Genomic DNA, 24,354 nt, shown 5'->3' with positions numbered 1-24,354 from the left:
CCTGGTGAAATCATGAGATCATGAGAAATCGTGAGAGAGATGATGTGACAGTTTGAGACATGTGAGAGGCTGTGAAGCCCTTCGACTCCTTCACTATATATATGATGTATATACAAGGAAACAGCCCAAACAGAACTGAGGCCAATGGAATCTGTACTGAAGGTAATCCTGGAAAAGGGTCCACGCTGGGTTATCCTTCATCCCTGGAACTCTGAAATATAAAAAAGTGCATCACTCACCTCATTGACTTGTTTCTTGTCTAGATGGAAAACCTGTCCAGAGCTGGTGGAGGCAATCTCCTCATAGACCTTGTAGCCAATGTGAGTCCTGTCATCACAATCCCCTGTCAGCACAAACACCACCTAGATGTGCGCACACACACACACACACACACACACACACACACACACACACACACACACACACACACACACACACACACACACACACACACACACACACACACACACATACATGCACAATGACATCCATTAACACCCCATAACAGTTCAGTGCGTTTCATAAAATACTTAGCCATAATCTCCAAACCTGTGATTGCTTCTGCTGGATAAGCTGCAGCACATCGTGCGTCAGCTTGTAGTCTTTGGATCGGGCATCCGTGAAGACGTAAATGTAGGACCCCGGCAGAGAGATCTCAAGGGCGATCTTGATGGCACCGATACTCATCTCGGGACAGTCCCCGCCACCCTGAAAGTGTGTAGTACATAATGGGAAAATGGTGTGTGTGTGTGTGTGTTTGTGTGTGTTTGTGTGTTTTTGTGTGTGTGTGTGTGTGTGTGTGTGTGTGTGTGTGTGTGTGTGTGTGTGTGTGTGTGTGTGTGTGTGTGTGTGCGTGCATGTGTGTGCGTGCGTGCGTCCGTGCAACCATGTGTGTAGAAACATGCGCAACCAAAATGAAGATTTACTAGCCCGTCCAGGTGTTTTTTCAATGACAGTTTGTGATCTAAATTGGAATGACATACAAAATGATTACAGTGCAGCACTTTACTTCTGTCTGGTGATTGATGGATCCAGCCATAACTGCATCTCTAATACCACAGTTTGCTCTTAACAGGCGCTATTACGGCGGGCCCTAACACGGTGCTTTAAGGCTTCTGGAAATAGCTGTGACGTTTACTTATGTATACTTACTTAATAACAGTAAATGAACAAAGGTGTGTCCCACTGAAGGTACAGGGCTGCTGGGTAGCGGGTTATGCGATGTGTCCGCAGATCTAGATATCCGTTGGCTCGCAGCCTTTCCTCACACTTCATCCCGTCCATCCCTGTTAGTCTCAAGATTCCCATTTCTTCTCCCTAACGCGCGTCGCATCTGTCTCCCTCTCTTTCTCAGGTGAAAGACAGCTATCCTCTGCGGCATTCCAGGCACGTATCATGTCTGTGAAGATCACTGGGGCGCTCGTCCACAAAATCACATGGAGGAACATCTGGAGTAGAGCTATTTCCATGGTTTCTACCCAGTGGGTGGGGAGTGTAATGTGAAAAAAGGAGGACTCCTCAGTGTCTTTGCGCCCCACAAAACAAAAAAAAATCCTCCTTTCTTATCCTAATGCCAGCTCCACCCCTCATCCTGGGGACCTTCATTCCACCCCCTCTACTTAGTTTCCCTTTTGTGGCTCGAAGATATGAAGTGGTACCCAACCTCCCCCCTCCAACTCCCTTAATTACAAAGCAGACAAGCCCGGTTTTCTTGTATTAAGGCTAAAACCTTCTTTGGGGGGTATTCAGGTGAAGAGGTTACGGGAGGCTATACTAGTTTATGAACCAAGAAGCACTTTTGAAGGAAACGGGACCTCTGTGAGGGCCACCGCCTTACACATAACAACCGGCTCGAAACGTCGAATCAACAGTAGCACGCGCCAAGGATGCACGAAAAACCTGCCAAAGACTCTTCCCCACAAGGCTTCTTAAAGCTGCTTGTTTGACTTTAAAGTTCATTCTTTCTCCGTCCCTTGCTCGGCTCGGCAAGTGCTCCGGTGTCTCAGGAGCGTTCCAGTTCTTCTGCTTTGCTTAATTGGAGCACAAGGAGGGAACTGTTCTCTGTCAACGTCCTCCCTCTTTTCAGAACCACTGCACGAAGATCTACGCGATGCCGTTGTCACTGGTCCAATTGTTATTTTTTTATACACTGTTTGGAGATGGAAAATCGGGGATCGGGAGAAATATTGGCCTCTTTAGAATATAACAGTCACTACAGCCATAGTCAACAAAAATAACTTTTTTCAAAGGTTAAGTTGTCATGTAAAGTATAGTAAAAAAACTTTGAATGGGGTTATGCGTCTAACCAGAGCAAAGTTATATGGAAATTCTACTTTATAATACAGGAGTAGTTAATTTATAGTAGTTCAGTGAAAATTACCTTGAATGCATTTGACAAACACTGCCTATTGACCTATGTTGAATTTATACACACTCATTTGGAATTCTAATAACCTCTCTTATTTGGTGGGTTACAGTTTGGTTTTATGGGAAACTTTGTATTTTGACCTTTCTGCAATTCAGGGTAGACATACAGACTCCCAGTCCCCCACCCTGAGTAAAACTCTCTAATTAGGCTCCAAATGAGCTTCAGTGGTGAAACCACAGTCTTAGAATCTCCTGCAGTAAGCATGGAGAGAGCCATTGGGGAAGCTCTGCCTTGCTGACAAGGGCACCTTGATGATAAGTCCATTTCTATAAAAGCTACGTCTGGGCCTTTGTGCTCAACCCACCTGGACATACAGCTCTCTCAGCTCATACTGGAACTTCTTTGGGTCTGTTGTGATGGTAACCGGTCCAATCTCTGCAATGAAACAGTGGAAAAACAGTCTTATTATAAATAGGGACCCCTTGTGTTTATCAAAGAAAAAATGAACTGAAATAGTTTTGGGGCTTAAATTCCCCACTCTTGCCAAATATTTGTATTGACAAATTAGATAAGGGTAGTCCAGTTCAAACATCACCATTTTATACTGAGATAAAGGGGAATGTCCTGTAAACAATGAGGAAACTGAAAACATGAAACTGACAGAGAGAATGAAAACACAGAGGAAGAGAGATGGTACGAACAGATGATATGAGTGACCGGGAGTATCATTGTTTGAGAGCAGATGAATCCTCTAATGACTATGGAGATTCTCTCACACACACACACACACACACACACACACACACACACACACACACACACACACACACACACACACACACACACACACACACACACACACACACACACACACACACACACACACACACATACACAGGTCGTGTCGACAAGATAGAGACGAAGAGTTCTGGAATGAGTTCAGTTCAGTTCTCTCTCTGTCCTCTGTCCCCCTGTTGCAATGCTGACATACAGTAACAGCTGTCCATGTCATGAGCCAAACATTGAGAACAGATAGAGTTTTGGATAAGAAGCTTGATGGAAGTAATATAGACAAAACAACAACGTTAAGAGCTATGAGTTTAAGTTACATTGTGAAATTAATGGTGTATTAGTCAAGACACTGTACAAATGAGGATTTGGAATAAACAAAAATATTTGCTAATTAGTTAAGGCTGTGTGCAATAATTATCTATCTATCCATCTATCTATCTATCTATCTATCTATCTATCTATCTATCTATCTATCTATCTATCTATCTATCTATCTATCTATCTATCTATCTATCCATCTATCTATCTATCTATCTATCTATCTATTTACAGTGTATCTATCTATCTATCTATCTATCTATCTATCTATATATATATATATCTATCTATCTATCTATCTATCTATCTATCTATCTATCTATCTATCTATCCATCTATCTATCTATCTATCTATTTACAGTGTATCTATCTATCTATCTATCTATCTATATATCTATCTATCTATCTATCTATCTATCTGTCTGTCTGTCTGTCTGTCTGTCTGTCTGTCTGTCGGTCTGTCTGTCTGCCTGTCTATCTATCTATCTATTTACAGTGTATCTATCTATTTATCTATCTATCTATCTATCTATCTATCTATCTATCTATCTATTTACAGTGTATCTATCTATCTATCTATCTATCTATCTATCTATCTATCTATCTATCTATCTATCTATCTATCTATCTATCTATCTATCTATCTCTGTGTCTGTCTGTCTGTCTGTCTGTCTGCCTGTCTATCCATCTATCTATTTACAGTGTATCTATCTATCTATCTATCTATCTATCTATCTATCTATCTATCTATCTGTCTGTTTGTCTGTCTGTCTGTCTATCTATCTATCTATTTACAGTCTATCTATCTATCTATCTATCTATCTATCTATCTATCTATCTATCTATCTATCTATCTATCTATCTATCTATCTATCTATCTATCTGCCTGGCTGCCTGCCTGTCTGTCTGTCTGTCTGGTTGTATATCTACCTACCTCTACCTACATACTGTCCAGCACTACATACTGAAGCTCATTCATGGGCCTGACAAGAGTTTCTCAAATCAATCCCAGTTGTTTATTTAATTTCTCCATGTTATATGAAACAACATGTACAGTATATATATTACACATATTGCATGTGGGCTGCCAAACAACTGCCGTTTGTACAGTGTAAAGTTTCCTTGAACTTCTTCTCGAGCCCCTCGTGCCCCTGGGAGCTCTCAGCTGGTGTGCAGCTGCAGAAGGGAGACCTGTTAACTCAGGTATGTTCTCATGTCACCGTCCGGGTTCGGCCAGACCAAGGCTGTGTCGGGCCCTGTCATAAAAGCTCTGGGGAGGAGTTTGGCAGTCAACGGCTGCGGCGATACCGCAAGCCCTCGCTCTGTACCTTGGCCAGCGTTGGTAGTTTGCTGGCGTTACTCGAGCTTTCTTTGCTTTGTCTGTTAATGAGCTGCTAAGTCCCTCATCGTCAAACTGAGTGACTTCAGCCGCTGCAGCTGTGCTATGGAATGAGGCTGATGAGAGGCTGCAGACATACACACACACACACACACACACACACACACGCACACGCACACGCACACGCACACGCACACACACGCACACGCACGCACAATGAAAAGTGCATACACACACACACACACACACTGCCTTTCTGCACAGGCAAGCAGATTGGAAAACAAGGGTTCTCTTGTTAGAAGGAGAGCAATTACAAAGGCTTCCTGATGTTTGGAAAAGGATGGAGCGCGTGCTGCCTCGAAACCTTATGTCTTAAACTTTGCGAGTCAGGACTCAAACGAGACATTTAGACATTAGTGTCAAAATACATTTTTTGGTGATTAATCAAACGAGTACATCTATTGCATGTGAAATTTTAGGTTGTCTTTTACACTGAGTATTACTTTAAGGGAAAAATGCAATGGTGTTGATGTCAACATAATTCTGCACTCTATATAACGGCAATAAGAGAGGTTGAGAAACATCAAGCCGGTAAAGATTAGCCTTTTCTTAGTAGTTTAATTTAAACACGTCTGAAAGCCATGGCATAAAGAAACTTGCACGAAAAATGCTTTTAAAAGCGAACATGGAAATGTGTCTGGCTGCTGCAAACGGAAAGCAGAGGCTCGGCCAAACTTTTGAGAGTTGGAAAAGCTGACATCTCTTTTCTTCTGGGGGGAAAAAGTTCCCAGGACTCTTCTGTAATCACTTCATGCCCCTTTTTGCACAGAACGTAACGGTGCCCTGAGCTGAAAGGACACTTGCACCAATAGGGTGGAAATCTTTGATACTCATGAACACAGTCAGATGGACTCATGATCTCAGAAATGATAATACTGTTAAACCTTGATTTTCTTAAGGATCTCTGCTTGAAAAAAATCATAGGTCGCTCACTTAAATAAATATAATCCTACGCAGATGCAGCCACCTAGAATTGCCTGCTGGTCCATGACAGGCTTGTGACAGAGCTGTGCTTATCTCAACGGAATGAACGGATCTATCCTGCAGCAAGCAACAGCAATTCTGAAAAGCTGGTACTGGCACTGCCTTGACGAGTGACGATCAGAACCTCGGGCAGGCACTGAGATTGACGAAATACAAATCAAAACAAGGAACTTTAATTAATAAAGTCCTAAAAACGTATCCATTTCGACACTGTTTCAGAGCGATCGGAGAGAAATGAGTAACATTTGGCAAGTGTGATCAGTTCCCTAACCTTAATTTTAAAAACCCGTATGGCACAGTCTGAGCAGTGGGAAAGAGCTAATGAAGTGGCATAACAGGGCCATGTGAGTGAAGTCAGTGTGCAGGAATGCTCGACAGTCTGACAAGCAGAGTAAAAAAAAAGGTTGAATAATCCAATATAAACAAGCCAAAACATAAATCTGCTCAGACCCACATCCTTTTGAACCTATTCGTAATGGTGGTTGTTGGCCCAAGTGGGTTGGAAGTAAATAAAAACAATCAACGGCAAAAGATTTCAATTATGATGGTGACTACCTAATGTCCTTGCAGCGTTATTCTGGAGTAAATAAACGGTTCCAATAGCTTGTGGAGAGTAAGGAGTGAGGCTAACAGTGCAAACCAGGCAGCGCTCCAGTCAAAATTGGAGCTTTAACCGCCTCTGACACTGAACGCCCTGGGAATCACTCACACATCCAGTGTGGAGGGAACATCTCGCGCTGTGTCCTGGCAACCGCAGCAGCAGGGAGTTCCACGGCCCTTCCATCTAAAGTTCAGTCATTAATGTTTTTCCAGCCTAAATCACATCTGAACTTTAGCAGAATCGCCTGGGACTGGTGAGCATTGCAAAACTCCGAAAGACATCCAGGGGCGACAGAGCAAACCCTCAGGAAAGTCACCGTGATCTAAACCTTGCTTAAATGTTGTCGACCGCTTCTTGGACGTTGAACGATAGCCATCAGAATGTGATGTTTCAGTACTTGGGGCGGCTTGGGAAAGTTGTCCACAGTACCCACACACACACATTTCTTTTGCCACAGGGTTGGGGAGTTTATATTGCTGTGGAGGCAATCACATTTACCGTTTACAACATTTGTGTTTGTTCACTTTTGTATTCCTTGAGGCAAAGCCATGGGCATTTTTAACACACTATTATTTCTGTCTATAAAGGCCTAATAACAGAGCTCCCCGAAAGCCACACTCAGACGGTCGAGGCTCTATGAGACCACAGGGAGCCCTGAAAAACTAAACCTCCACAATAACAGAACCAAGCCGAAGGATTTATTAAAAGGCAAACAACAAAGCTGTTTATTAGTGCAGTGTGCTCATGCATTTTTATTTTTATACGTCAAATGTGATTTAATGAGCTCCGGTGTGCGTTAGAAGGGCTTGGGTCTTTCTCTTCGCTCTCCCTTTTTCTCGGGCTACGCGCCTCTGCCTTGCTCCATCGCCGCTCTCTCGTTCTATCTATCTTCCAATCCTGTTTCCAGACGAAAGCGTTCCTTGTCACTCCATCACTCGGTCTCACACACACACAAAAAAACACACACACACACACACACACACACACACACACACACACACACACACACACACACACACACACACACATACACACACACACACACACACACACACACACACACACACACACACACACACACACACACACACACACACACACATGCATACACACAAACACACACACATGCACACACACAAACACACACACACACACACTCATCAAAATTCCAATATTTGTGTCTGTTCTGGCACTAAACATCAACACCAATATAAACTCTTTGCTCTCTGTCATTTATGGTGACTCAGCTGAAAAGTTGCCAAAATGAGTGGCTGCCATCGTGACCGTCAGCTTGGGGGGATAATTTCCTTAATCAGCCCTACTGAGAAAAACACATGTGTAGCAGTACACTCTGTAATCCCTGCAACTCTGTGAGTGTAACACATACACTGTACCGACACACACACACACACACACACACACACACACACACACACACACACAACAGACCTAACATTTGCAGGCATACATATGTAAGGACATACACAGTTGCTATACCGACACATACAATTTAAAACCCTCACAATGTGCTGATTGTGTCACAAACCATTGGATAAATACTGTACACGCACAGATACACATATACAAATAAATATAGAAAAAACATAAATGATGAGAAAAATGTAGGAGGTTGAAATATGTTGAATATATTGCGTTTTCCAATGAGTGCTAGCCAATCTTGGTTAAGTGGAGTCATATGGATCTTTCGCATCACCACTATTACTTAGGCACATTATCCTCTACCCCTTCTTACCATTGCACACACTATACACTGAGCTTACACTGATCGCTTCGTTTCAACCCAGTGACACTACTGCAGATTTTGGGTTTACACAAAAAATACATTTTCAATCGTCTGCTTTAGCTTTTTTCTTCTGGAGTCTCTGGTGGTTAGCCTGGGTTCAAAGCTGGATGAACGCCACGCTCCTCACTCTTACTTTTGAGTTCCACTGTATCCCTCATTTCTCCCCCTCTTTCTTCCTTCGCAACATCTCGATTTTCATTTCCAGTTCCCATAGCCTTCTCCCTCCCTGTTCCGCGCTCATCTCTGCCTCTCTGTCTCCTTCTATACTTCTCTTGCTCCGTCTAATTTCACTGGCAGCCGCCTAATGACACGGGCTTAGCCGGGAGGGACAGAGCTGACAAGAGGCTTATTTTGTAAACCGCTGCGCACTGAACTTGCGCTGGACTCACGTTCCCACAACATCTCGCGGGGGGGGGGGAAACGGGGCAGTGGGACCACCGGGCTGCTGATCTCCACCAGGGATTGGGCCGCCTCTTCTATTCCACCTCACCTACCAGGCTTGGATGGCATTCAAGGCCACAGAACCACAGTCTCCAATGATAAATCAAACTCTTCAAGGATAGCCTACACACACACACACACACACACACACACACACACACACACACACACACACACACACACACACACACACACACACACACACACTCAGACAGACTTTAAAGATGCATAGACACTCTCCTTGCCTGAGCTGAATCATAAACACATATTCCACAAACACACACACACACACACACACAAACACACACACACACACACACAGCACAGCACCCAATCAGCATGTAAACTACACATGTGTGAGTGTGTAATCCCTCCCAGATGCGTCCGCTGATGGCGACTATGTTGTAGAGACAGACGGGAGCTTGGCGGAGTCTTGGTAGACTCATCCATCTGAATGCAAGAGTGCTGCAGACGACGAACAGATGAGGACACGACCTGAGGAAACATCTCCATCATCTTGATAAGAGAATCAACTGAGGAACAGTCGATTCTAAAATGCGGAGAAAACACATTGAGGAAAAAAACCTTCTGCACCACGGATGCAGAGGCACCAAACAAAATGCAAAGAAAGAGGAAAACGCTCAAATCAGTTTCCGGCTTTTATCCCCAAGAAACAATAGCTGAAGTCACTCACAACATGTGCTGACAGACGCTACTTCATTTAGAAATCAAACGTAAAATAGGGCCTGCATAAAAGTGAAGTGGATGATAACTTTAGCTTGTTATCGCATACTTGTGTGTACACAATCCATTTACATCTGTCCGGGGGAGACGTGAGGTCATCAGCAGTAACAGCAGTGCACCCAGAATAGCTCCCTTTTTGTTAAAATGAGAATGCATATAAATGCTGTCAGCTGCTGGCAGCCAAGACTCAAAATTCTCACCACAAGTAGGAGAGTAGCGAATATGATTTGTGGATTTGTGAATTTCTTTGAAGAGACACATAAAAGTGGGCCGTCCAGATTTCATTTAAACTGCTTGTGTGGGGTGGACTGACTGCGCAGACTCCGTCTGAATGCCAGCCATGACAGAAGCATGTCATCGAATATGGGGAGGGGCAAGGCCATAAGTCAACTTTCAAATCAACTAGTGATCATTATTTTCTTACTGTAGAATAATTTAAAAAACAATAGAAATAATAACTTAATGTGAAAGGAGATTCTCAGTGTGGCTCTCTTGTTTCTTTAGCTTGTCTTAGTATATGACAAGAATGACAAATATTGTATGTAATTATACATAAATCGAATTGCAACGGATAAGAAAATAGCACGACATCTTCACATAAACATTTACATTACAGCACAAGTGTTCCTGGCCAGCAGGATAGCCAGTACTAAACACAATAGAAAGAAATAAAAGGGCCCTGTCCATGTGGTGAGTCTGGATATGTTCGGGGGCCTTGCAGGCGTAACGCTCCCCAACTGTGCATTATAATGTTGAGGAATATATGACAGCACGCAGATGAGCCAAAATGCAAAATGCAGATCTTTGACGCACCGCATTCGCCCGAATAACGGCCCTTTTTCAAGACTCATTTTTGGAAAAAGGCTTTTTGAAGACCAAATATTGTTTTTATAAAGAAATTAATTTTATTTCTCAAATGATAAGGCAGCATGCAGTTGTACATAGGCGGTAGCCTATGAAGGAACGTGATGCGGAGCCAAATTTCACAAGCGCGAGCTCCACCCGGAAGCCGCGAGCAAGTTGGCAACATGCTAAGCTTAGTTCAAGGTGATTGCGCGTCTGACTGTCACACTATGGCGAGTTCAAATGCGTCGGACACACAGGAGCTGGAAGACACCACCTGCTTCTCTTAAATCAGCCCTTTGGGGAAATTTCGGGTTCCCAGTGAACTACGACAGCAATGGAGAGCGAGCGGTTGATCGGACGACGACGGTGTGTCGGCGTTGTTCCTCAGTTGTAGGGTACTGTATGTGTGCGGAAACAGATTGAAACACTCCTCCTAATGCACACGTTTTATTTTCTATTATTCCAACGTATACTGATATACTTAAACATCTAGACCCCAAATATGAGACGACTCCACTTTCATTTTCAGACGGATTTCCAGGGGAAAAAAACCCTGTATTATATTCAGGTCAATACGGTACTATTTTCTGAGAGAGAAATTCACAATCCATCCCGTAACGTGGCACTGGTCCTTGAGGCTTTTAAGTTTCTGTCTGAACACATTCCCGGTTTGTTCTTCCGCTGACCCTTTTTGTGTCTTTTTCCTACTAACAGTAGAATGACACCAGGGTATCAAAGTCAAGCCATAAAAAGTCATTCCATACCTGTGAGGAAAAAATGTCGAAAAACAAAAACAAACAAATCATGGTCATGAGTGGAGGAGAGTCCTGGTAAATGAAAATAGTGCTGCACATCAGCGAAACCAAACTGCTTACAAAACGAATCCCACCCTCGGTCAACTAACTGTATTACACAATATTCCTTATTACCCATAATGCAACACAGCAAAAGCAGGTGATGGAGGCCTTCATTATAGAGCCCTGACAACAGAGGTTGCCGTGAGAGAGAGGCCTAGAGAGAGGATGAAACAGAGGAGATGCTTTTGTGCGGCCAAGCGAACGGATCAAATTGTGTCCTCGCTGACTGGCCTGTTAATGCCGGCATCTTATACTGTAGGTAGAAAGGGAATCGCTTTTTGAAATATAAACATCAAAACCCCTCATAATGGGCAAAACCATGTTTTAACCCTTACAACACCCTTTCATTTAACGACCGTGTTTTTAAAATGCACAAATGAAACAAATGTTTAAACACTGAAACATATAAAAAAAAAACGAAATAAAGGAACTGTGAAACAAGGCCGCCATTAAATACTGAAACTGCAAAAACAACGATCAAATAAGTTGTGAGAGAGACGATGTGGTAACTGCTGGGTATTCGGGTTCAGTGTCTCCCTTACTTTAATGAGAAAACCCTAACAAGGCACGCTTGGCGCAGACAGAAAAGCCACAGTTGCTGTTCAACAACACTGGTCGACCACACATGCGTGTCATCGCATTTCAGTCCCCGTTTTGCATCCTGGCGACACCCAACAAAAAATCCCTGAGGTGGCGCCGACACATTGACAGCTTGACCCTTCAGCCTAAGAGACCCTCAACATGCGTTCCATCCAGGCAAATTTGCCTCACTGCCAATCCAAAAAAAACTGTCTAGGTTGCCTCCAGCACGACACCATTGCTTCTAGCACGACGCCATCCCAGCATTTTTGCCCCGGTTGCCTTTATCTTCTCCCCCCGGTGTAGACGCTGACACCGTCGGTCGAGCCAGGGGAGCTGCAGGCTTCCAGGAAATGTTTCAGCAGTGTATTGCACAGCAGGCTTCGCTGGAGAGGAAGGGGGTCAGCCAGCGAGGCCAAAGGATGTGGAGAGAGACTAGATGAGAGAAGGCAGAAGAAACTTAACTGAAAATGGGAAGGGGATGGATGGTGAAATAAATGAGCCATCATTTAAGCCTCGTACCTATCTCAAATAGGCAGCGGACACAAGGGAGAAGTCGACCTCAGGGAAATAACGAGAAACAAAGACATTTAAAGAGAGACGGCGGTAAACCTTGCAGCGTTCAAAATAATGTCTTGGCGGTTCCCTTGATAATGTGCCAACACACACACAGACACACACCCGTACACAGACATACTATATAACAACACACATATACAACCTTAATATGTTTTAATAAATCTGACAAAGTATGTCAACTTACTAAGACTTAGAAAGCTTAACACATTCTGAACATGCTATCTTGATTGCTGAAACCTCATATAGATGCGGAGAAACAACAGATAAAGACAAATAACAAAATATATTTCAATAGAATGAATGAAGCCTTCAAAAGACATGATGTCATAAAAGACTGAAAGCCGTGACAGCGCCCGTGTGACTCCAGTTGGAGGTGAATGTAATGTGTTCCCAATGAGTAATTCCAAAAGCATTATGAAAAACTATAAAATCAAATGAAATTTCCAATCATCAAATGAAATGAATATCAACAAACTCCTATAGGAAAAAAATGTTTGTGTCTAGACATTGATCATTAGGCAGTAATATGGTCATAAACAGCTGATTTTGTGAAATCCCTTGTGAAAGCTGCAACAGTAAAAGCACAAGTGTCGCTGCCTATTATTTTGAATAATAAGGGACTTAACATGGGGACTGGCCAAAAAGTCTTACCTTTACTTCCGCAGTGTACGGCTGGGCAATAAGTACCTAAAGGCCACCTTTTCATATTATACTGTATTGGGGTATCTGCCAAATACCAGGTTGGTAGCGGATTTGATATTGGCACACGAGAGATCTGTAACCATGACATACAGAAAAGAAAGCACAATAAAGGGCTGATCTTTTACATTACATTTAGCAGACGCTTTTATCCAAAGCGACTTACAATTATTCAAACACCGACGGACGCAGCCATCAGGCGCAATTAGGGGTTAAGTGTCTTGCTCCAGGACACTACAGCACGCTAGCAGGAGGAGCCTGGGATCGAACCAGCAACCTTTAGATCACTAGACCACCAGCTCTACCATCCCCACGATCTGAACTTTTCCTCAACTACAAAAGGTGACAGATATGAAAATCACCTGACTTGGCCCGGGGTGCTCGGCTCTTGACAAATAGATGGACTTTGAGTGACTGCTTGCAGTGTGGACACATGGTAAGAGTTAGGGATAGGTCAAGTAAACATGTCTGCCCCTCGAACAGGAAAAAAGAAAAAAGGAAAACACTGTGCACATGCTGCAAAACATCTGTTTATGCAACAAAATTCAGGTCTCATAAACACACAAAGGGTAGGGGTCAGATTCCTTAGGATTGACTTTAGCCACAGTTTATGTTAAGTCTCGACTTGGTACATCCTAATTAACGCTGATGGCAACTTTCTTTTTGTAAATGAGGGATTACTCCCTGATAACTGTGAATTCTGTAATCTTACAAATCAAAGTAAAATTAAAAAAAAAGACAAGTTGGCTGATTATAATTGAGGGTTCATAAAGTACCATGTTAATTTCTCCACTTTACATTTTACCTTCAGTTATTTGATCCCTGAGCTTCCCGTCCAAAAAAACGCTTACATTTGGTTCGGCCCTTTAATCAACCTGCAATCTTCTACCTCAACCGCAGGAAGACTTAAGTTAATGTTGTTTCTTTATCTTCTTCAAACTCTGTTATCCCGCCTTCCCTTTCCCCCTCTCTTCTCGAGGCCTCAAATCACTTCCAGACATACCTGGAATAGTACCTTCTTTGCAACCATACCAGCATATCGACGACAAATCCGACAATGTGACTCCACCTGGTGTCTACCGCACTTGTCTCGAGTTCAAGACGTTTGTGTTTGGAAGTTGACCTTAAGTGAATAACAAAACCCACTCAAGTCACACAGGGTCAAGAGGATTTTTATTAACCAAGGATGGCGGCAGGAACTCAGACAGGGCTGAGCGCCTGGAGGACCTCACACCCAGGGCACCTGAACCCCTTCAGGACCCCAGGATGAGCCATGGAACTCAACACAGCTCGGAAAACAAACACAGTGCTCGACTGACGCTAGATGGAAGCAGACCTTCATTTGTCAAGAAGAAGGGGGCCCTTTCATAGGCCCTTTGATGGATAAATCATGTGAAAGATGATCCGTTCTATTTTAAAATATTATTTCTATGTGTAAAACAAAACTTCTCTGTGCACCCATAATTTTCTGTACATGGTTTGGACTACAATCCCCAAAGGTTTTAGCCATGGACCAGCAGAAGCCAGAGCAGGTTGGAGAAGTGTTCAGGTGTTTCTAAAGCAGCCCTCAGGTATGTTCTCTCGTACAAGATGAAAGCAGAGGGAATAACCCCTGAGCGGGATTACAAAGCTAAATGGAGTTGAAAACCATCGCTCTAAGAGCGCCACAGGGCACTTCAGAAGGTGCACGTATAGTCCAATGGAATTAAAGGCAGGTCTTTTGGGAAGATCAAACACTTAGAGAGATCCATTGTGTTCCGCCACGCTCCTCTCTCTTCTTCCTTGGAAAAACCTCCCTTATGGCATTCCAGCCTAATGGCATCATTACCGACACTGTCCAGCTCAACTCCAGCCCCTTGTAATCTTGCCCGGGTGGGGTGGTTCATAAACCAACAAAAAGACAGTCTAAAATGTGGAAGAAAAATGCGCTAACAAAGGGATTTCCCGGATGAGTTGCTTTGATCATGCAAGGCGGTTAGATGTTATTGCTTCATCTCCTCTCATCACTCTCGTGGCCCATCGCCCTCTAAATGCAGACCGTCCGGCGAGAAGACACTCACCGACACCAAGTCTTGCCTTCAACAAAGCAGAGGTAACCTCTGCAGCACATACATCAGATAAAAAACATATAACGTGGTTCTCAAACGTAGATTAGGCAAATAAGCAAGCCCGACTGATCAAACAAATATCCATATCCGTCGCACAAAGAAACGTGAAAAATATTACAAGTCTGCTTGTATTCGTGTAAATAAAAGGACCGGTGTTGCATACGTGGGCCTGCACTATATGTGCAAAGTATACTGGCATCTCCATTGACCCGAAGCACTGTGCTCTGACCCGTCTCAGCTTTAAGCGATAATTTCACAGCGAGGTGGTGTTTATGAGGAGCAAAATGCGTGTTTGAGGACGTCAACGAAGTAGATTGGGAAGAGCGCAAGCAGGCACATTTTTAACGAATGCTGAAAACTAATTTGAGGGTCAGAGGAGCTCCCCACCTCTCCGTAGAAAACGCACTTTGCGTGCACTGGAACACATGCATTTAGACTGAACAGGACATTAACTGTGGACGTTGATATTATCTCTTTTGTTTTTCTTGAGGGGTAAAGCCCCTTTTTCCTGTACAGGTCTGGTTGGACGTTAACAAAGATTAAACCCATTGACGTGTAAAATATCCCATATGACCAGAAACCTACTTAACATTGAAATGTCGATTAATTGGTTCCAGAATTCGGAGACTCAGAGAGAGTCGTTGTTCACTGCATCAAAGCAACTGCCGTGCGATTGCACATTCCCAGATATGGATTGAGATCTCCAAGATCGTTGGCGTTTTGAGCGTGAACGTTTCCTCTCAAGTGAAGGTTATTACCAGAAAGCAACCTACATTAAATAAACACTATGAGATTGAAAGTTCTGTACCAGTGCCAGAACCTGGCGGAGTGGGCTCCAGTTCTAAGGTTAAACACACAACCCCTGCGCCTCAATAAAAAGCCTTGTGAAGAGTGCTCTTGCTTTCCAGCTCTCTTCCTCTCTCCGCAGGATGGAGAGACGGAGGGGGCGGCTTCCTGAACGCTCTTCCCACACAAGGTTGACCCCAATATTCAGCCGTCCCCCTGACACCCTTGATACAAGTGCGCACACACACACACACACACACACACACACACACACATACGCACTAATGCATGTACACAAAGACATACATACACAAATAAGCATATACATACATATACATGCATAAGCACATAAGCATTCGCAAAGAAATACATACCAATAGATGCAAAAAGCCTCACACACACACACACACACACACACCAGATATATACATACACACATAGCGAGCACCTATGAAAGCAAGCATGCACACACACAAACACACACACACACACACACACACACACACACACACACACACACACACTTGTGGAAGCAGACCAAGACACACAATGTAGAGAGACAAACACACAAGTAAAGGCATATTACCCATGCACACATGTATGTACACACACAATCACACAACGAAGAATACACACAAATAAACAAACAGGAACACACACACATACACACACACACATCCCAACAGATTTACAGGCGCGCACACACTCCTGTGTTTACTGTGTCAGATTGCAGTGTAAATAGCAGGGGGTTCTGGCCTCTGATTCAAAGGCGGCCAAATCAAACAGGAGGCCGCTGCGTTATCGCTCTGAGTCGATATCGCAAAGAAAGCAGGGCAAAAATGGATGCATATCCAAACTGAAACAAGCCCTGAACGAAAACAGGGAACAAAAAACCAGGGTACTGGGGTGGGGGGGGCGGCATCAACATTTGGGGAAGTGTTCAGCTCGTCCAGCGTGGAGTGTGCTGTGCTAATCATTCCTCTATGCCCCCGAGGGGGAGTTCAGAAAACACATTCTGACATCCTCGTAAACATTTAAAGGAACAAGGCGCTGGAGCAGGGGACGTCGCTAAGCCCTGAAGGACAAACATGTGGGGTTTGGACAGGAGGGCCGCGCACATCTTGTGTGTCGAAGAAACTCACTCCAAGAAATTCCGAGGTGCCTCCCCCCCCCCCCCCCCACCCCACTACATCGCTTCTTTGCGCCCTATGTCCTCATCCAAGCTACGGTAACATCCCAGCACTTTGATAATCTGTGAGAAGGCCGGCAATTAACCTTTTAAAATAATGGATTGATCATTTGTTAAACTTGTGTACACTGAGGATTATTCTGTGTTTAATACGGTTATTATCCTTGGCAAGAGCCGCGACGCTTGAAGCCCTCATCGAGGAATCGTACCGCTTCGAAAAAAAATCTTGACATGCTGAAATTTAGCAGAGGACAGCACACATCTGGAATAGGGATCGTTCTCTCCACGGATCTCTTTCTCCCTCTCTCCGTCTATCCTCCTCTCTCTCTTTCTCGCCCTCCCTGCCTTCCTCCGGATCGTAGCCGTTTTGGTTTGTCATACGTTCATATAGCTGAGCATGTTGTCAAAAATGACTTTCACCTGAATGTAATGTCAAACGGTGGTTTAACTTAGCAACACACATTTGTGTCACATCAAATGACGAGGACGGTGGATTGGAAAGGGAATTGGGTCCTGGTCAGAGATTTGGCCCTGTTTGATCTTCTCTCTCTCTCTCTCTCTCTCTCTCTCTCTCTCTCTCTCTCTCTCTCTCTCTCTCTCTCTCTCTCTCTCCAAGACTAGTAAAAATCTCCACCATGTCTTTTTGGGAGCACAACTCCCACAGCCCAGGTCACAGCTATGCGTTCCTTGGACACCTTCCACTTCTCACCCCATCATCATCATCATCATCATCATCATCATCATCATCAACATAATTATCAGCATCATCAGCATCATCATCATAATCCCCCCCCCCCCCAATAAACAAACAAACAAACCCTGATGGAGGTTAGAGTAGGTAGGTATTCTAGTCCCCTACTCTCTGTGGTTATTGGGGAATAGTTCTAATGTGTGAGGTGTGGATCACTGTTAGATGGTACATTCTTAGCAGTTACTCCATATGAGTAGTGTGTGGTGTGTGCGATGATAATCATCACCAAAACTCACACACACACACGAACCCAAGCGGAATGCTAATGATAGTGACCGGCAGGCTGTGAACATCTGTGTGCGGGGAGACAATGACTTGGTCCTGGGAGAGGTGTGAGGGGCATCAAGTGTGAGTGTGAACAAACCATTAGGTTTCTCTCTTCTCATTTTGGTGTGTGCTTTTGTTTCCTTAGGATGACAGATAATAGCAGAGGCTGAGTTTGGAGATGCTTTTTAAAAACATATATACATATATATATATACATATATATATATATAAATTATATATATATAATTATTATTTTTATTATTTTTACTGTGCTGTCAGCAGACAGCACAGTAGAAGTGGTTTTGTTGTTGTTGTTGTTGTTATTGTTTTTATTATCTTCTGTCAGTAGACAGGGGTTTGGAGAGGTAGTTTTTGGTTGTTGTTGTTAAAGTTGTTATCTACTGTCAGTAGACAGGGTTTGGAGATGTAGTTTTTGGTTGTTGTTGTTAAAGTTGTTATCTACTGTCAGTAGACAGGGTTTGGAGATGTAGTTTTTGATTGTTGTTGTTGTTTTTATTATCGTCTTTCAGCAGACAGGAGTTTGGAGATATAGGTTTCAGTTGTTGTTGTTGTTGTTGTTGTTGTTTTTATTATCTTCTGTCAGTAGACAGATGTTTGGAGATGTTGATTTTGTTTGTTGTTGTTTTTATTATCTTCTGTCAGCAGACAGGAGTTTGGAGATATAGTTTTTGGTTGTTGTTCTTCTTCTTGTTTTTATTATCTTCTGTCAGCAGACAGCGATTTTGAGATGTCGTTTTTGTTTGCTGTTGTTTTTATTATCTTGTCAGCAGACAGGAGTTTGGAGATGTTGTTTTTGGTTGTTGTTGTTGTTGTTGTTGTGATTGTTGTTGTTGTTGTTGTTGTTTTTATTATCTTCTGTCAGCAGACAAAAGTTTGGAGATGTCATTTTTGGTTGTTGCTGTTGTTGTTTTTATTATCTTCTGTCAGCGGACAAAAGTTTGGAGATGTCGTTTTTGGTTGTTGTTGTTGTGGTTTTTATTATCTTCTGTCAGCGGACAAAAGTTTGGAGATGTCGTTTTTGGTTGTTGTTGTTGTGGTTTTTGTTTTTATTATCTTCTGTCAGCAGACAGGGGTGTTGGAGATCTTCTTACCTGGGTCGTGGAAGGGGATCAGGGCGAAGTTGTACAGCGGTCTCCTGGGTCTGCTCAGCGACGTCTCCAGGATCTTGGACGCTCCCTCGATCACCTGGACCAGGTCGTCGTACATGGAGCCGGTCACGTCGAACACGAACGCCAGGGTGGACGCTCCCTCCGGGATGTCCTCGGTCCCCGCGGCCGGCTTCTGTCCGCTGCAAGAGGCGACCAACAGCAGCAGCGGGAGCCACGGGGATCTGAATCCGGGGCCCATCATTTTCTTTTTTTTATTTTGAGCCCCGAAAAGGTCCGGCTCTCTCAAAACGGGTGTCTGCGGCGGGTGTCTTCTGCTGCTTCTTCTCTCAGGTTGATTCCGGAGATCGATGCAGAGACATCAGGCTGCCCTTCCCCCCCCCCCCCCAAAAAAAAAAGAACGGACTGGAGTCCAGTTGGAAAAGTCTCTCCAAGGTGAGTGCTCCCCGCGAGTTCCTGGTGCTGTTCTGGAGGCTCCGGAGGGTCTGGAGAGTCCGGAGGCTCCGAAGGGTCCGGAGGGTCTGGAGGGTCTGGAGGATCTGGAGGGTCTGGAGGGTCTGGAGGATCTGGAGGCTGCTCGGACCACTTCAAGGGGAAAGGAGCTCGGGCACAGCAGCTCGGGCTCTGATTGGACGAGACATTTTGGTGGGTCCCGAGGAGGGACCGTTTGGTCGTGTAGAAGCGGATTGAAGTCCCACGCGAAACGACAGAACACAAGTCGGTAAAGAAGTTCTATTGTGAGGGATATTCTCATAATAATAATTTGAATAATCCTTGATAATATCCTTACAATAAACTTTAGAATAATCCGTTAGAATATCCTCATAATATCGTTTTAGAATGTGTTCATAACAGTCATTTTCTTCTTATAATAATCCTCATAATGATACTTTTTAATGTCCTTATAACAATCCTTAGATAAGATAAGATAAGATAAGAAAAATGTACTTTATTAATCCCCAAAGGAAAATTCCAGTGTTGCAGCAGCAATGAAATACAAGACAAAACACACATAATGTACAAAAACACGCGTTGTTTTTTAATCAATTACTATATATACAACCACACAAACACGCACATATATATATACACATACACACACATATGCATATGTGTATATACATATACATATAAAATAACTACTGTACCTTATTAAAATAAATAGAATGAAATAGAATTTAACTTCGTGAAAGGTAAAGCTTAAAAGTTGAAGTTAAATGTGTAATGAAATGTGCCTTGTGCATTGCCATTAAGAGGAGGAGTTTCCTCCCCTGGCACAGAGGGGAGTCGCTGTCCTTGTTGCAGCGGAGCTGAAGAAGCCTCTGGCTGAAGACACTCTGCTGTCTGACCAGTAGGTTGTGTAGGGGGGGGGTGTGCAGTGTTGTCCATTATGCTGAGCAGCTTGTGCACCCTCCTTCTCTAGACAACCAGCTGTAGGGGCTCCAGAGCAGCCCCCAGCACAGAGACAGCCTTCCTTATCAGTTTGTTCAGTTTCTTGGAGGAGCTGGCTCTAATGCTGCTGCCCCGACGGATGACTGCAAAGAAAAATTGCATGAGCCACAACAGACTGGTAGAAGATGTGCAACATCTTGCTGCCCACATTGAAGGACCTGAGCTTCCTCAAGAAGTAGAGTCTGCTCTGTCCCTTCCTGTAGACAGCCTCAGTGTTAGAATGTCCTTATAATAATCCTCATAATGATACTTTAGAATGTCCTTATAATGTCTTTATAATGAGAGTTTATAGACTTTCCTTACGATAATCCTTATATTAATCCTTTCGCATATCATTATAATAATCTCAAATTATAATGCGCCTGACAATAATTCTTTAGAATATCATTATAATGGTTGGCATTGCTGATGCGGTGAAGTGTTTGACTGTGAGTTATGATGAAGGATATTTTGAGTGACATTATTAAACAGGAGTAAATGAACGAGAGGATTCAAAAAGAATGTGAGCGCAGCCCCACGGCACTGCGCACGATGAGCAACAGGCAGATTTGAGTCATTTCTTTTCGATACCACCATCTAGTGGTCGTAACACGACCTCACAAAACTTTGGGGCCGAGATCCTAAAATGTAATTTCCTGTTGACTTTTCGGGGATCCACGGCTCAGCCCCATCCTGGCCCCAGTCTAAACGTTCCGCAATGCAAAGGCCCTCAAGGCACCGTTCCCATAAGAAATGTTGCACTGGAGTGGATAGAAAGAAGAGAGTTGAGGAGGAGGTAAGCAATGTTCCTGTATTGAATTATAAATGAGTACACACTACGACCCTATTATTGGCTCTTATAAAGAATTCAAATGTGTAAAGCGTGAGGCATTCAGTATCCAACTTCACAGCTTTGGACCCTAAAGGGATTTTGAGTTTCCAAACAGGCCTACATGTAATGGTAGTTTGGGTTGGGTTTAACTGTAACCCTGTAAAATAAACATTCATGGTTGTGAGTAATACTGACTTAATAGTGGCTATATTTTCTAAAAGTTGTGTTTTATTTTAATTTTGTGAAATATCAATTTTCCGAATACTTTTTCAATTCTTAGCTACAGTTCACAAATATGTATGCCCTGAGAGCTCAACGCACTTTGTTTGTGTTTTCTGTCAATGCGGTTGTGTTTTCGTATTTTGCTTGTGTTTTGCTTGAATTTCGTCTATTTGCATGTGTTTTCTTAAGTTTCAGTGTGTTGAGCTCTCAGGGCCACCGTAAATATGATATCAACTTGCAAGTAAAAAAAAACAAAACAATTTTTCAATTATTCATTATGCTGTGATTCTGTGATTAAAAATGTAAAAACAGATCCAGACAGTCAATCGACGAGCAAAATGTAGAGGATAAAAAACAACATTATGCAAAACAATTGCCTTAACATCCACTGTTTCTTGCAGCTCAGGCCATGGCTTCTCCATTTGCAACATTTCGTGACCATCTTTAGAGTGCTTGTGTATCACACATATGTCTATAGCGCTTGCACTGAGAAACACAGTCGTTATCAACCTTTTCCCTCTCCTGGATTTTTCCAAAACACACTAGGAATTGACAGTTAATTTAATGTGGAACTGGGCGGCTGGACTGAAGAGACAAAGACAGTGATTAGAAGATGTGTATTTATTTAGTGCTGGTACAAGGTTTAAAGAACATGCACCAGGGTTCCGGAAAAGAGCGAAAGAGAGAGAGAAAGAGGGAGAGAAAAAAGAGAGAAAAAGAAGAGCGATAAAAAGAAGAGAGAAAGGAAGAAAGGGGGGGCTTTTCCGGAAGAGAGCGAAAAGGAGAGAGAGAGTGATGGAGAGAGGGGAGCGATGGGAGAGAGAGAGAGAGAGAGAGAGAGAGAGAGAGAGAGGAAGCCGAGAAAAAGAGAGAGGAAGGGGAGAGCGAGAAAAAGAGAGAGATCTCTCGGGGCCGGCTGGTATAGTCCGTGTGGTGACCTTCACCGGCAGATGTCACAAAAGGTGTAAAAGCTGAACATTGCTTGTGACACAAGGTTGACATTTCAACAAAGATACTGTGAGACTAAATAACATGACCCCATATGGTTACATGGAAAGTGAAAGAAATGGGCGTAAGCGTGATGACCCATCACCAAAAATTGCGTCATTTCACATCAGAATCTCACTCACAAACTCAAAATAACACAATATTATTTAGAATTAGAAAGCTCAGACAAACCCATGAGATTTGATTATTCATTTGCCCTTTCATGTTTAGTGGTTGCTCCAGGCGATGCATCAGTTGGTGTTTGCAGGTAAGAGCCTCGGTACTCAACTTTTTGAGTAACGAGAAGGGTTAAAATAATTTAATAATAAATAATAAATAAAGAAATATATATATATATATATATATTTATAAATAAATGGATAAAATAAGTTCACCACCACCAATAGTTCATTAGAAAGCTTTTCAAGCACTACTTTTGTTTTATTTTTTTTTATCGGTTTAAAGTAATTTATGGGGTTTTTCCACTAGAGGGGGCGAGTCCACCATCGATGTCCTTTGAACACTGGCTCGTGAACCAAATGTTGTCAGATCAGCATCACCTAGGCACAGGTCCTGGTAATAAATCCTGACACCTTGCTTGGTTATTTAAAAGCGTAAATGTCATTAAAGTGAAGAAATGGAATACATGAGGTGCAAAGTGGTGCTCTGGGATGTTGTTTATATTCCTATAAAAGGCTGTTGTGAGAGCGATCACAGTTTAAAAAACAGTATTTTCAAAAATAATTGATTTTGGCTGCGAGCAGAGAGAATGTGTGAATGTAAAGTCATGTGGAAACAACCAAATCAGAACCCAAGCCTCACCAGCTGAGATGCATTAAAATGACCTGGGAACAAATCTGCTGGTTTTACATAATTTGCATGCATCTTGGATAGGCGAGGATGGGATTTTGCATTGCAAGCAAACTGGTGGCAGTGGAGGGATTTTTTTTCAGCTGCACCTTGGTAGCAAGCACAGTGTGATTACACAACACATTCCTAAATGCACTTAATAAGTGCAAGTCGGAGATGTTGTGTTCCAACAAGCTCACACAGGACATCGGGTGTATGGCCTTCCACCCACACACATCCACACTTGCAGACCAGCATGTACACACACACACACACACACAAACACACGTAGATGCCCAAGCACATGCAGACACACCCCAACAAGCACTGACATTTGTGGCCTTATCTTTATCACTGACCTTCACTATTCGTTTTAAATGCTGTACCCTAGCGGCCCGATGCCTGACTCGTGTCTAGGCGGAGGACGATGGCGATGACGCTGATGTCATCATCATTGTCAGTCATGGTACGATAGAACATTGCCATGCTAATTGACTAATTGACACTGACTTTGTGCTCTGACATGTCATTATTTTTCCCAGAGACACTTTCATTCTCACTTGTGACCTAGATGAGGGTTTTTTGTACAGAAAGGGAAGAGGAAAAGCCACCGCGGAGGGAAAGTGTTGGATTAACAGTAAAAGAAGGAAAATGCGTTGTCACTAGGCCTTAATGAATCCAACTCTCCAGAATTGTGGTCAATGTGTATGTGTGTGTGTGTGTGTGTGTGTGTGTGTGTGTGTGTGTGTGTGTGTGTGTGTGTGTGTGTGTGTGTGAAGTCATGTGCGTGTCCA

General features: G+C 43.2%; 1 protein-coding gene across 1 annotated transcript in view; it reads right to left on the bottom strand.

Moving 5' to 3' along the window:
- hmcn1 (hemicentin 1) overlaps nt 1-24,025 on the bottom strand; it is a gene marked incomplete at its 5' end in the record, with an annotated part of 97,534 nt that extends 73,509 nt beyond the window's left edge. The window contains 6 exons of the mRNA XM_079997955.1: nt 240-362; nt 550-708; nt 2,733-2,803; nt 19,225-19,421; nt 19,646-19,824; nt 23,963-24,025. Of these exons, the coding sequence (XP_079854081.1) occupies nt 240-362; nt 550-708; nt 2,733-2,803; nt 19,225-19,421; nt 19,646-19,824; nt 23,963-24,025 (792 nt within the window). The remainder of the gene's footprint in view (nt 1-239; nt 363-549; nt 709-2,732; nt 2,804-19,224; nt 19,422-19,645; nt 19,825-23,962) is intronic.
- Nucleotides 24,026-24,354: the final 329 nt, after the last annotated feature.

Source organism: Zeus faber (assembly GCF_960531495.2).
Source record: "Zeus faber genome assembly, chromosome: 1".
Classification (NCBI taxonomy): Eukaryota; Metazoa; Chordata; class Actinopteri; order Zeiformes; family Zeidae; genus Zeus; species Zeus faber.
The sequence above is the reverse complement of the archived record's forward strand: the minus strand, read 5'-3'. Positions and strand labels throughout refer to the sequence as shown.